This window comes from Cinclus cinclus, chromosome 9 (genome assembly GCF_963662255.1).
Source record: "Cinclus cinclus chromosome 9, bCinCin1.1, whole genome shotgun sequence".
NCBI classification, from domain to species: Eukaryota; Metazoa; Chordata; class Aves; order Passeriformes; family Cinclidae; genus Cinclus; species Cinclus cinclus.
In genome coordinates this window covers 9,630,940-9,645,230 of record NC_085054.1, presented here as the reverse complement: position 1 = coordinate 9,645,230, position 14,291 = coordinate 9,630,940, and the positions used below count along the sequence as shown (strand labels likewise).

The 14,291-nt window shown below is 36.0% G+C and overlaps 1 protein-coding gene across 1 annotated transcript in view; it reads left to right on the top strand.

Annotated features, from left to right (window-relative positions):
* The window catches only part of MYO3B (myosin IIIB), a 171,492-nt gene that overhangs the window by 52,710 nt on the left and 104,491 nt on the right, over positions 1–14,291 (top strand). The window contains exons 9-10 of the mRNA XM_062498577.1: positions 2,403–2,558; positions 13,563–13,659. Coding sequence (XP_062354561.1) covers positions 2,403–2,558; positions 13,563–13,659 — 253 coding nt within the window. The remainder of the gene's footprint in view (positions 1–2,402; positions 2,559–13,562; positions 13,660–14,291) is intronic.

Sequence of the window (14,291 nt, the reverse complement as noted above, 5' to 3'; positions counted from 1 at the left end):
GTACATAGAAAAACTCTCATGCAAGTTCTGTATCCTGTCTGTAGAGTGTATCTGTGGGTGCACTGTTCAGAGCTCCTGTGAATAACTGCATGCCACCAAGTCAAAGGTTTGCATGATCTTCACACTTTTGATCAACACAATATCTCCTTTCTGGAACTGTGTAATTTTTTGAAGAGAATCCATTTAAACTCTAATGGTATTATCTGAAAAGCAAGTGCCTTTTGTGATAAAAACAAGAGATAATGGTTTTAAACAAAAGGAGTTGATTCAGACTAGATATCAAAAGGACATTTTTTACATTGGGGTGAAGCAGTGACAGAGGGTGGTAGATGCCCCATCCCTCGAAAGAGCAAGGTCAAGCTGGACAGGGTTCTGAGCAACTTGATATAGTTGATGTCCTTGTGCCTTACAGTGGGTTGGACTTAGATGACCTTGAAAGTTCCCTTCCAACACAAGCTATCTATGATCCTATGACATAAGATTCACTTGGATTCAGTTATAGTACTGAAAAATTCCAGATAAAATCAAATTTAAGAACATTTATGTGTTAACAATAAAACATAAATACTGTGAAGTTGGAGTTATTGACAGAATGGTAAAAATCATGAGTGCGTGTGCTTTTCAGACTGAAATCTCCACTTCAGATACTTGCCATCAATCTGTGAATTTGTATAATGTGTAGCACTTTTGTTCTGTTTTTCTCTGTGTTCCTGATTAATGTTGTCTTTCTTTTCAAATGCTTTTTTCCTTTTTCTCAGGAAACATGAATTTAAACAGGACCATATTGTCTGTGTGGGTGTATTGACTTTTAAAACTCCCAGATTACAAAAAAGAAAAGGGGTAGGGGAGATTGTCAGAACCTGTTCAAGGCTAATGATGGATCTTTTCATGAAGGGAAAGGACTGGTATTTATAGCCTTGTGCTCAGAAGGATGGATATAAAGCAGGTTGTGTTGCTTTAGTGTTTCTATCAGGAGGCTACAGTTCTAGCCTATAGCAAAATAGTTCCAAAACTGGTAGCACATTTTACCGACTTCCTTTTCTGGACTAGATGCACAGAAGAGGTTAGCAAAATGGTTTCCGGGAACCTAAAGTACTAAAGTTATGTTCAAAGATATTTCAGGATCATTTTAATACCAGACTTTAGTCTTCAGTAAAGTCTTTGAGGTGAGGCTAAACTTTAATAACTTGCTAATGTGTTTGGTAATATTTGAAATCAATTAATGTGTATGATTTTTTTGTAATGTAGTTTAAATTTTGCACATTGTTACTTTTATTACTGGAATATAAATTCTAAAAGGTATTAAAGTTTCATTGAACTTTTGGCTAAAATGATAGTCTTTATTTGTGATATTTGGCCCTGAAGGGGAAGTACTTTAGGTACTTATTCAGCAAATATGAAAGGAAATTGTGATGTACATAATATGAATGCATCTCATTAAGTAAATTCATCTTGAGCTATAATTTTAAAAATTATAGATACTAGAAGGGAGGTATATACTGAATTGCAGCACTTCTTTTTCACATTCTCAAATAATGTCAATATCTATTATTTCAGCAAGATTATTAGAATTATTTAATATTATTAATTAGAGGATACTTGAAAGTAGTCTTATCCTGGTGGATCATTCTTCTGTTTGAACAGTATTATTTCAGCTTTATTGTGCAGAAAATAATTCAACTTGAGTGATGGCTTGTTGAAACTTAAATCTCAATTATATAAAGTAGCATGGTACTTTATTTTATGCTGATTTAATAGGATGTATTTCTTTACTCATTACTAGTTCACCTGTTCCTTTCAGGGAAGGAACCTTGGTATCCTGGCTAGCATTTAATTCTGACTGATTCCTTTCTCTTCCAGACTGAATTATGCAGGTTTGCAGAATTTTCTATAATTCTCATGCCAACACTCATCATTGGGATACAGAGTATCTACCCATAGCATTTATTTTAAAAACAAAGTTGTATATCAGATCCTTCTGATTAGTGTTGTACCTCAGGTTTCAGTCATGATTTTCAGTAGGCTATATCCTGCAGTCAGCTCTCATCAGAGAATAGGTAGAAAATTAAAGTGAATGAAGTATGGTCTCTTCATCCTAATTTTTATGTATATTAACTGTACAGCTCTTACAGGATACAATGTCATTTTTTCCTTTTATTCAGTTACAGTTAGAGAGATTAAAAACTCGGATTTGTAGTCTATACTAGTATACTTGTAGAGTGCATTCACTTAGCTAAGTATTTTTTGCCAGATTTATTGTGGTACAGAAGAGCCTTGCTACATATTGAGGAACTCAGATTTGTGGAAAAAGAAAGCAGAGCAACAACTACACAGTAATCTGACTCAATTCATACTGTAATGATATAGCATTTTTGTCTGAGACTCCTATTTCTCTGTCACAGGTGTCTAATCAAAGATTTTGAAAAGCGTCCTTCAGTCACCCATCTTTTGGAGCATCCGTTCATTAAACAAGTACATGGTAAAGATATGTCTTTGCAAAAACAGCTGGCTGAGCTCGTTCAAGAACAGCAGCAGCTAGGCTCCATAGGCAAAACAAGGTACTGTACAAGGTACTGTACATAGCAACCTCTATGCTACAGCCCTCCTTCCCCACACTTACACTTGAAGCACAAAGTGAAACTTTGAATGTGACTTTTACTGTTTCAAATGATCATATGAGCGTGTTGGCTGGCAATATTATTAGCAACATGTGCTGATTGCCATGTGAATAAATGTAAGAGTCATGTTTTCCCTTTGATATCTTTTAAAGCTAGCTTGATCAGCCATAGTGCAGCCTTCTTTGCCTTTCTTTCTCCTACTGAACTCTGTTCTGTATTTGTTCTCATTTGGCTCCGTCAAAAAGATGTTGATAATTCCAGAATGTTCTGATTTGTGGACATAAATGTTGGCATGAAACATTATGTCATACTTTGGTAACAGATCTTTAAAAATGCAACTGTGAGCATTCAAGTGACTACTAGAAAAAATTCAGAACAGAAAATTATGAAGTTTGCTGTTTGATTAAATCCTATTAGTAAGAAGGCTGTTCAGTACTGAAAGTAGTTGTTTTGCCTATAGTTTAATAATAACTTTTATTTTTTCATTCAGCCGAGTAATTAATTTTAAAACGTGCTTTAAAAGCAATGCATGTTTATCAGCAGAAGTGGCATCTTTTGAGGCTGATTGTAAATATGTCTTAGTTTAGTTGTTGTCCAGAGGGTGGCAGAATTTCACTGTTTCAAAAGAGAATTTAAATGCAAATGAACACACTGTCCCAAGCTCAGCAATCATTCTGTAATATGAAATGCTAGAGGCAGATAAGCTCTGGCCCATTATTACAAATAACTGCCTACTAATTTTGATGAAGTAAATTATATGTTATGATTCATAAGTCATAAACATGTATATACTGGCATGGCATAAAACTCTGTGGCTTAATTGCTAAAGGCCCAAACAAAAATGTACAAGTTAGATTAAAGGAATGGTTGTTAAGTGCAGTTTCAAGGTGAAGCTGTCTTCTGTGGGTGGTGACGTTTTATTTGTTTGTTTTTGTGGGGTGTGTGTATTTGTTTTTGTTGTTTCCTTTGTTTGTTTTCTGGTAGAACATACCTGGAAATGCTCACTGTGGGTAGGAGTTATGCCAGCATTACAGTAGAAGTTACTGCTTTATCTAGTTTCCTGAGATTGCTTTCCCATATAACACCTCACAGATCACATTGGCTACAGCTATGACATAGCTGGTCCAAGAGGTGTTAAGAATTTTTCCAGCTGTTGACCTGATTGCACATATAGACAGAGTGAAATGATCCTTGTGCTAAGAGGAGCTCTGAAATGGATTTTTCATGGTATTGCAATGCATTCTTCTGGGATTGAGCTCCATTATGTGGAGTGACAAAGAACCAAGACCATGGCAGCATTTCTTTCCTCAAGCCTTGTCATGTATTAGCTGGGTGTGCTGTGTCAAGACAAGCTTCTGCACCTTAGACATGGCTGGACTGTAAGGAGGATTTTGCTTTCCAGCACCCTAGTATGAATCAGTGCTCATCTAAGGGAGTTTAACTCCTTGTCTGTCCTGTCACTGCCTAACCCAACTTAAATATTTTATTTTCAAACAAAAATCTTTCTAATTGTTTTAGTGCTATACTATGGTATCCTTACTTCTTCTGTCAAGTACCAGCCCACTGTGATCAGGGTTGAGAGCATTTTCAGTGAGGACAAAAATCTGCTTATTGTTTACCTCTGAAATCTATAATGTATTGTTCTGAATGATATTCTAAAGATTTCAAACTTGATCAAATTGGTCCAAACTTTAATTAGATAGCAAAAATGCATCCCTGCAAAATATTAAGTCTGTGGGCCAGAAAGTTAATACTGGACTAGAAACATAAGACTATTACAAATGAACCAACCATCAAGAGCATCTAATTAGAATTTTCCCAGAGGATTGACATAGCCTCATAACAGTAAAACACTTGGCTCTGTAATAGGGATATTGTACCCTCTAGAAAAATTGCTACCAATTAAAAGCCTTTAAAACCTCTGTAATGCATCTACAACATAATTTTCAATACAAAATTTGACATGCAGAAGAACATATGACCAGATGGTATTGTAAAAAATTTACTGACATTCATTTGTAATGATCTGTAGAAGTCATCGCAATGTATAGTCCCCACTTCAAAGAAAATAAGGCCAATTCAAATCCATGTTAGGTAAAACCTTTCTATTACAACATTGAATATAGTGCATACTTTACTGTTTATTGATGTGCCCATGACAGGCACAATGAAATATGCATTAATTTCCTGGTATTCAGAAATAAAGAAAAATAGACACCCATTTTTAGGAGTAGACCAGCACTACAAATCAATCACTAAAAAGATAAGTAAGAGAAAATGTTCTCAGAGCACAGGCTGGAAATTTCCAGAAACTGGTAAATCATCAGTATGCTTTTGTGTTAACAGCGCTTCTTTGAAGGCACCCAGGGAGTCACTGGTGATGACAGCTGATCAGGAGGTATCTGTGTTTTGTCTCATGAGTCTTCCAGGATGGTGCTTTGGATTTGTGTCTTTTGATTCTGTACTGACTCAGCACCAGTGGGGTTTTAAATAGGATTCTCTTTCCAGTGGAGCCATGCCAGTTCTGCCTATTTTGGTGCATCACTTCAGGTCATTGTGCCTGAGAGCAATCCTGCAGACTTGAAAGTCAGTCCTAATGACTTAGAGCCTGTGAAAGACAGACATGGAGATCTGATCTAGCAGTGCAGTGTTAGTGAAAAGGGGAGAGCTTGCTTCTTTCTCTCATTTTCCCTCGACTCCCAGGAACTTGCTCAGGATGCTGTTTTTATTGCAGTTTCAGGGATTGTCTAAAACTTCCTGAACTTGAACTTCTACAGTGAGAGAAAAAAACAAAGCCAGGGGAAACACAGATAACTTTCTGCTCTGTTAGTGATCCCAGAGGTGCCTCAGGTGATATAGCTGAAGTGAAGGAGGGAATGCTTCACATGACCAGGATTAAGCAGGAGAGTGGTAGAAAGAAACAGGCTGGGCCCCTTTTGGTAGGATCGTGTGGGTTGGCCTCTGGAGTCCCAGACTAAAACATCACCTTATTTTAGTTTCTTTCATTCTTCTGTCAGCTTCTTGGTGTGTAGTATAGCTAGGCTTAACTTCAGTACATTTCTTCAGACCTCTGAACTGAAGGGGCTCTTTGTTGACCTTGAGCTCAAAGAAGTCTGTTAACACACACTTGTTGTTATCATCAGTTTGTTGCAGATGAACATATTGTTGTTACTTTTCCATGAAGGAACTTACTAGAGAATTTTATATTCTGTTTTCCTTTAGGTTAAAAATTAATAATAAAAAATATGTTTGTGCTAGTAAAAGACCACTTTTAAAATTAAAAATAACGTTAACAATTCATCCTGCTTATTTACTGAATAAGATACTATTTGAAACTTTTCCAGTAGTTTTTCCCTGAATTATTTTCACCGGGGAGATGCAGGTATCTTCTGTCCTTATGAAAATAGGTGTTTTCAGAAAACCCAGCCAGAATTCCCCTTTCCACACTTGTAATGAGGAAGAAGATTCCTTTTTTCATCTGTTGGCATCTTTTACACTGAAATTCTTAGGTTTTGGCATTTCAGCATTAGCACTCCACTCCTGTCTTACAGTCTCATGAGGAAAAACTTGGTGAGAAAGTCTAATGTCACAGCTGTGTAGGGATGAGCTCTGGGTATTATCTTTCTTATCCATTTCCCTTTTATAAGCTATGAGTTAAACGTGTGTTTTCTAACAATATGAAAGCATAATTGCCAATTAGCATCAATAGTCTTTCCATTAACAGCTTTGACATAGTAACAATTATGTGAAGTTTAATTCTAAGACATTTATTCAGTGTTTAGTAGTCCACTAGTTCTATTTTTATAAAAAGTTCTTAAATTCTTGAAAAATAAACATTAGTACATCAGAAGATTGCTTCAAATGTACTCATTCTAGCCATGTCGAATTTTTCCTCCCCATCTATTCTAAAGTCAAATACAGAATTCCTTTTTAACACATGGATACTGATTTCTAGTTCATCTTGGGAGTCACAGCAGTCTTATTCATATCAGTATGTAGCTGCCTCTAGGCAGGAAACATTTCTTAAAGTCAGAGAGGATGCTTTCACAGTATCTCACTCATTTTTTTTCATTTTTTTCCTTCTTTTCGTTTTTACTTTTCCACTTCTGTATTCACACAAATACTGTAACACGGTTGTTCAAATAGTGTCCTTACACCTAGTGACATTGTGAGAACAAGAAATGTCATTCATTCCTAAAGACTTGTACCTCATGTAGCATAAAATTGGAGAATGGAAGAAAGAAGAAGGAATCTAAGTTACAGCAAGGTGTGCCAGCAGAACAAGTAAACATTGGTCAGGAATGATAAGCAGAATTATAAAAAAGTTTTTTGCTACAAAAATAATAACTGAGTGTTGATAGACTCAGTGTGTCTATGTGATTAATAATGTATTCTCTAAAAAAGGGTACACCAGTCAAGCTTACTGTAAACTTGCTATATTTAAGGGATAGGTTCTTCAAGATGAAGATTCATATGATTGTTTGTCAGTAAAATACAAAGAATGTTTAGGCACTCCCTGAATTTAATGCAAAACAGGTTTGTGTTCTGTTCCTCATTCTCACTCTGATTTGCTGTGTAATCTCTGTTCTATCACTTGCCCTCCATATTTCCCTGTTCCTTTCAGTTATGAAATGGCTATTAATAGTTTTACTATGAAAAAGGGATAGTAGTTTGCTGAGGCAAGAACTTGGACTTGTTCTATAAAGCTGTACTGTACTGTACTACACTGCACTACAGTGACTGTGTTAGCTCACTGTAAACCTGGTAATGAAGAGAAACATGTGTAATGCCTGGAGCTCTAGCCATTCTTATTTTCATTCTTCCTGCCCTGGAGCCTGGGGAATGCTCTGGGGAGGCTCTAGGCAAAGATATGTTAGAAATTATGGCTATTACTATTCTCATTAATAGTAAATATTTTCTTTGTGGAGATTATGTTTTTGTTAAATAACATTTGAGTGCGTTTGATAATCCATTAAGGGAGGTTATGAGAGAGCTGCTCACCTTCCAAATACACCTTTTGATCTCTTGATCTTATTCATGTGGTCGGTTGCTTTTTTGATTCATGGTACAAGAGATTCCAGCATACAGGCTGATAACCAGCCTGCTTAAGGAGAAGGAAGAGATTTAGTGTGTTTCCCAATATAAAAGGAAACACAATAAAATAAAATAGGAAATATTTTAGGGAATAAAAGCTAAATTTTTAATTACTCTTTGTGCTGTCTACACTGGCAAAACACACTGCAAAAAGTGGGTATATTCTCTGGTGTTTGTTCATGAACGTCAAATATTATCCTTATATTTTTGTCCTTGTCAGGACTTTATCTCAAGCTGGCAAAGTCAGCAACTGCTTCAGTATTGAAAAAATTGAAAAACAGATGTAAAAGCTGTCCAAGCCTTTTAAGCTAGGAATTATACCTAGTTCCATAACTAATGTTTAAAAGTACCACAGAGCTTGTCATGGAGGCATTTAAAAGGGAAACTCATTTGGAACCCCACTATTCGTCTATTGTCCCAGACCTTCCCTGCATAAATTATGAGGATAAAATCTTGCATCCTTTAGGAAGACCTTCTCAAAAAAAAGAGTAAACATTCCATTTTATTCCATAAAAACAAACCAACAACAACAAAAAAAGTTTCATGGCTTGTGAGCTGAACTGGTGGAAAACTGTAGAATTTTAAATCTTTAACTGAAGGTCCTGAAAAGTATTGACCATCAGCAAAAGGGAATGAAATTAAAATGTTCTGTTTTTTCTTTTCCCGTTTGAATGTACAACAGCTAAGACATTGTCTACTTGTGCTCAGTCTTAAAATAACAGATAGCTCTATCCAGAATTGCATGTAGGAGAAAATCTAAAAAAGAAATGTTATAACAGCCTGTGAGATGGAGAAATTCAAATGTAGTAACACATCCATTATCTGCCTTTTTACTGTAGTGGAGAAGCAGAACATCAAGGAGGAAAATATCTGACTAAAAGCTTAGACCTGGAGACAGGAAAGAAGAGTCTTGACAGAATGCATTCTAAAAATTTTGCTCTTGGTAATATTCTTTGAAGCTGTCTTTCAGAATTTTAGATATTGTGAGTTTCTGTGTGGCATTTGGCTGTTCTTTCAGGGGATAATGTGGAGCACCTTTATGAATTGCAGTAGATTAATATATTAATTTTAAAGTAACAAAAGTACTTAATAATCACCAGTTGACATCTAAAGTTATTTAGTTAGCTCTGTCTATCAAATGTCACTGGAGGTAAAGTTGAGATAAAACAGGGTCTTCTGTATTTCCTCAATAACCCAATAACTTCCAGTGTAGAAGTTACATAATGATTTGATGTTTGAAAGTTAATGTTGATCAAGTATTGAATAGTTTGGGTTGTATGGTTCAAAGTGGCAGCTTCTGAATTATCAGCAGGTTTGAAAAGGCCAGCTCTAGCTTAATTCTTCTCTTGGATGTTTTCCTACAGAATAGGTATCTTATGTTCCTGTCCCTAAATAGGCTTCTTCAGAGGAATCAGAAAAGATCTACTAACCTCTGGTTTCAGTTTTCAAAAGAATGAACAGGCTTCAGCACTTGCATGAATATGGTTTTAAACAAGTTTAAGGTAGACTATTAGTAAAGAGTTCAGAGTTTACAGGCTTGGGTGATGATGGGTCAGTGTGCTACTGCTGGTCACCATTTAGAAGTTTGTTTCTGTAATGGGGAGCAGTCACTTTGAAACCTTGCATTTTGAAGGACAAAAAGCAAATCTATACATCAGGAAGAATCAAACTTGAAGAAGCCTGGGGGAAAAAATAGAAAAGGGGGGAAAAAAAAGAAAAGAGCATTTAATAGTTTGAGAAGGGCAGGAATATTCAGGCTACCTTGTCAGATATTGCAATGACAGTACCATGTCTTGGCAGCTTCCCCCTTCTCATGAACCAGCTGGATTACAGCAGCAGTCCATCCAAAGAAGTAATTCTTACTACCAGATATCAAGCTTCTCTGCCAGCTCACATTTGGATTTGAAAGCGATTAACTGCAAGGAACTTGATTGCATCCAGCCAGTAATTTTCTTTGGACTCAGAGATAGTAACAGGAACAGAACCAGAAGGAGTTCTGTGATGTTATACACAATGTAATTTAAGGCAGTTCTTCCATCCTTCTATGTGAATATTAGGCAAATGAGTTTACAACTCCTTTTCCTCCCCCTTTTAATATATATTTTTAAATCTCAAAGCTACTGTGGCCTCCAAAAGTGATCCTGTTCTGAGTATAGTTTATGTGTTTTTACTGGAGGTTGTAAAATATAGCTGGAGCATTTTTATTGTAATTAAGGTTGTGTAGTGTCTCTATTATGACCTTGCTTCAACAAATTACTTCAGGCTGAAACTTGATGTAAAGGAGCAAAAATAAGTCTTTGCAATGCATGGGAAATAGGCTGTGTATATCTGTGTGGCAGTATCACACTCTTCCCCTTTTTTCTTTCTCATTGTGTTGAGTATTTTTCTTGTAAATCTCAGGAATTAATTTTTAAACTGGCAGTAATGCAAAGAAGACCAAATACAGAAACCATTGTACCTTTGTGAATCCTAGAAACAAACAAACAAACAGTAAACATAAATGCTTAACTGCACCAAGAGGCCAAAGTAAAGGCCTCTTGGAAGGCCCTAAAGATGTTAGGAGTGAAGGAGAGAGAGATTAGAGAAGCTTCCCAACGAAGGCAAAAAATTCTTGGTCTGTTTTGCTTTGTTGCTCAGGTTGGACCTGCCAGCAAAGTGCCCATTTGATCTAGAAGTCTGTGTGGTCCATCTAGCTTTTCTTTCCCCATCCCTTGATAGCAGGATGTAATAGTGTATAACTATTTACAGTGCACTTCTATTACTATAACTGGTTACTTTCTTTCAACCTCAGAACAAATGAATGCTTCCTGCCTTTTCATGAAATGGTTCTCTCAAGGGAGAGATGCTTCTTGCCTTTTGCTCCTCCTACAAAATCCAAGAAAACTGTCTCTTCCAGCTAGTCCTGTCTGATAAAATGGTAACAAGAGGGTGCTTCAGAGCATAGAGCCTTTTTCAAGAGACAGTGCTCATCACTAAACTTTTGGAATCAATCTAATGGTGCTCTTCAGGTCTCTTCCAATCCAAAGCATCCTGTGATTCTATAATGAAGTTAGGTACCTTGAGTGACTGGCCCTTTGTGGCAAGTTGCTTTGTTTTGTGAAGAGACTACATCTTGCAGGGAAAGGAAATTTAGAAACTTCAGAAAGTAACTGGGAACTTAAGGAAGATAACATCTTTGATCTTCCTTTTGCTTAGAGTTTGTACTTTTTATATGTCACCAGAAAGGAAGGGTAATTTTAAAAATGGCTGATAATTCTACTTTTTATGCAAAAAATATACTGACAGTCATTTCCCCAGTTAAGAGTGTTTCCTGCTGCTTTTTAAGAATTTATAATATATGTTTTAAAAGCAGGTTGTATTTGTGATGAAAAATTGTGGAAGTACTTAAAGGTTAATGTCTGTGTTTTTCCTCCTCACTCTTGTCGATGTGCTGGAGGACATAGGGTCAGTAGAGAACTGATGAAGCCAGCAGGAGATTTGAAGCTAATGTGATGTTATGCTCCTAATATCCTCTTCTTAATCATGTACTTAGTAAAATGAGTTAAGTGCCAGAAAATATGTGCACAAAGGTATATAAGTTTTACCTATATTTAACAAAGAAGACTTTCCTTATTTATTTACACAGGCTTAAAAGGAACCCTTTCCAATAAAAAAAAAAGATTTGTTTATCACTTAAGAGGAAAAAACAGCAGGAGTTTAATACACAATCAGATAACAGATTAGTTTACAAAGCCATTCTGCAATTAGACATGCTTAGGTTTGAATGTGCCCTCTTCCCCCTCCTCCTTGCACCTCTGGTAGATGTGTCCGTATTTGCAGTTTGTTGCAGTTCAATATTGTGGCTACAATGTTTAGCTCCAGGAAGCAGAAGCTTCACAGATGAGTTGTGTTAGCTAAAATGGCTAGCCATTGCTTTGTTAGTTACATCTTCATGAAGTAAAGCAACTGTTAAAATATTTTCTTCATTTGTAGACTGAGGGGTGCTCCCTTCTCTAACAACAGTATTTTTCTATGCAGTAAAGTAAGAGGTTGAATTCTGGTGTGAAAGAGCAACAACACTTAAAAATCCTAGTAGTACATCATCCATTCTTACTCCTTTGAGGATCTGGCTTGTCAGCAAAGTGTAATGTTTTTGCATGTGGTGACTCAAAAATAAAGGAGTCAAAAAGAAGCCACAACCCAGTACCTAGGCGAAGACCAGGAAATGGAAGATTTAATTAAATGGAATTTTGAACAAATTCAGATGATCACCCTGCTGCCCCTGGGAAATAATACCCACTATAACAATTTTTCTTTCAGAGATTGTTATTTGTCTGCTTGTGTCTTCCTTTCTTTGCATCATATGTACAACATGAAGCGAACTACTGTCTAATGGGAACATAATGGGGCTGTCAGCAAAGCTTGCTGTATTCCCACTGTTCTATTGCCTAGCTGACAAAACAGTTTGCACGGTTTTATTTAGTTAGAATTCAAATAAACCATTAAAGAATAGTTTTCTAGAACTCATTGAGTAGCCAGAAGGAAATTAGGAAAATTAATAAAAAACAGACATAAGAAAAATATGATCATTTAATGTGATTCACAATTATCAGCGAAGCTGTATTCATGGCTAACACTCTTCTCCTTCCTCTTTATTAGAGGCTTTCCTTGCAGTAATTCTTCTGATGTTGTAATAGGTCTTGGATATAAAAACATTCTCTTTACTGAATCAGAGCTGATTAGCTTGAAATATAGAAATGTACATAAAGGGGAGAAATGCAAATACCTCAATGTTAATTTTTAAAAAAGGATCCCAAGAGCATATGAAGATATGATTAAAGAAACCTACTACATCTTCATATTAACCTTGAACTTTATAGAAAATCAAGTGTTTCATGCCAGGTTACGGTACTGTTCTGTTAGTGCTTGCTATAATATTTAGCCTTGTTTTGGGATGCTTCATCATGTGACTCTTACTTTCTACATGGCAACCAATGCAAAAACAATCTGTCAAGGACTGTCACTGAGGATCAATGCTAAATGTTACTCAGCAGGATGCAGACTGTATCTCGGTGGGTGTCCTTCTACTATGCTTTGATTATGTTTGTTCTAAAGAAAAGCCTAGTTGTGCTTACAGCCTTCATATTTCACACCCTCTGTGGAAGACATGTTACAGCCTCTTAATTTGTTCCCGTTTCAACATGAAATGTTGTTTAAAAACATATACACCGCATTTTCAAAGATTCCTTCAGCATAATCTGATTATAAAGGGGTTATGTGACAGTTTGTCTCTGCTGCTTGTTGTGTGGCTTAAATCTCTGGAGACAAGCTGACTGAACATCCATACAATTTAGAGTCTGATGGCAGCTGTGGTTCAAAAATGTTGTTTTGGGCCACATTTAGGGTCATCTGAGGAGGCACTTTGGCATACATCAAGGTAACAGTAGGATTTTATACTGCTTTCTGCTTCTTAAAACTTTAGATGATGGTACTATGGCTGGGCATGTGGGGGGTAGCATTTAATTAAACTGAGTGGTAGCTTATTAGCTTAGAGCAAGGAGGGAAGGGAAAAGAATAATTTTTTTTTGGTTTACCAAGTGTGAGGAGTAGTAAGTCTGTAAGTATTAAATCTTCATTGAACTTTGATAAATAAATAGGGTAATATATTGTGAAGGAGAAAGCAGGTAGTACACTGGACAGCAAGCTCATCTGTTGCTTTTATAAAAGGATGTCGCAAGCATAATTCCACATTTCAGAGACCGTGTCTCTGTTTCTGCATGACAAAAACATTCACCCATGACTTCCCTTTGCATCTTAATGTTTGCTGTCTCTAATACACTTTTATAACTCTGGTGCTCTACTAACTTCCAGGCATGAACGAATACATACTAGAAGACCTTACCATGTGGACAGAGCTGACAAGTACTCTCTAGATGACGATCTGGTAAATCTAGAAGTTCTCAATGAGGTACTGTAATGTCTGAATAGCAGCTTCTGACAATTGTACCTCACATTCTTACCTATTTCTACTTTTTAGGCATCTCTTAGGAGAAAGACAAAAGATTGCAAGGAAGAAATATTTTCACACCAAGGCAAAGGAATTCTCACATGACTGATCTGCTGCCCCTCACTTCATTAATCTATATAGTGGCATAAAAGTAGTAGCAGTGAATACAGTTATCTGGAAAGACTGAATTATGAATGATGCTAGTTTGAATTATTTTTGTGAGTTTCCAATAATGCGAAGTTTAGTCATAAAGATCTAGATTTAAGTGATTTTTTTCTAAAATAATTTATTTATAGGGCAATGTATTATCTACTGCTTCTGGATAAAAAGTGATAAAACTATCAATTTCATATTTCACCGTATCATCTATTGGCAGAGTATCTATAAATTTATGTGTTGATAATCCTTAAATTAACAAGCCATCAAAAAAAAGACATAATACTAAATTGTGCTAGTGTCCTGTTTAAACAGTCTTTTACCACTACTTAAAATTTAATCCTTGAAAAATTATTATCCTTCTTTCATGGCCAAATAAAAAAAATTGAATGGACATGTACTATGAAGTGAAACAATTATGTGTACCACCATTTTAT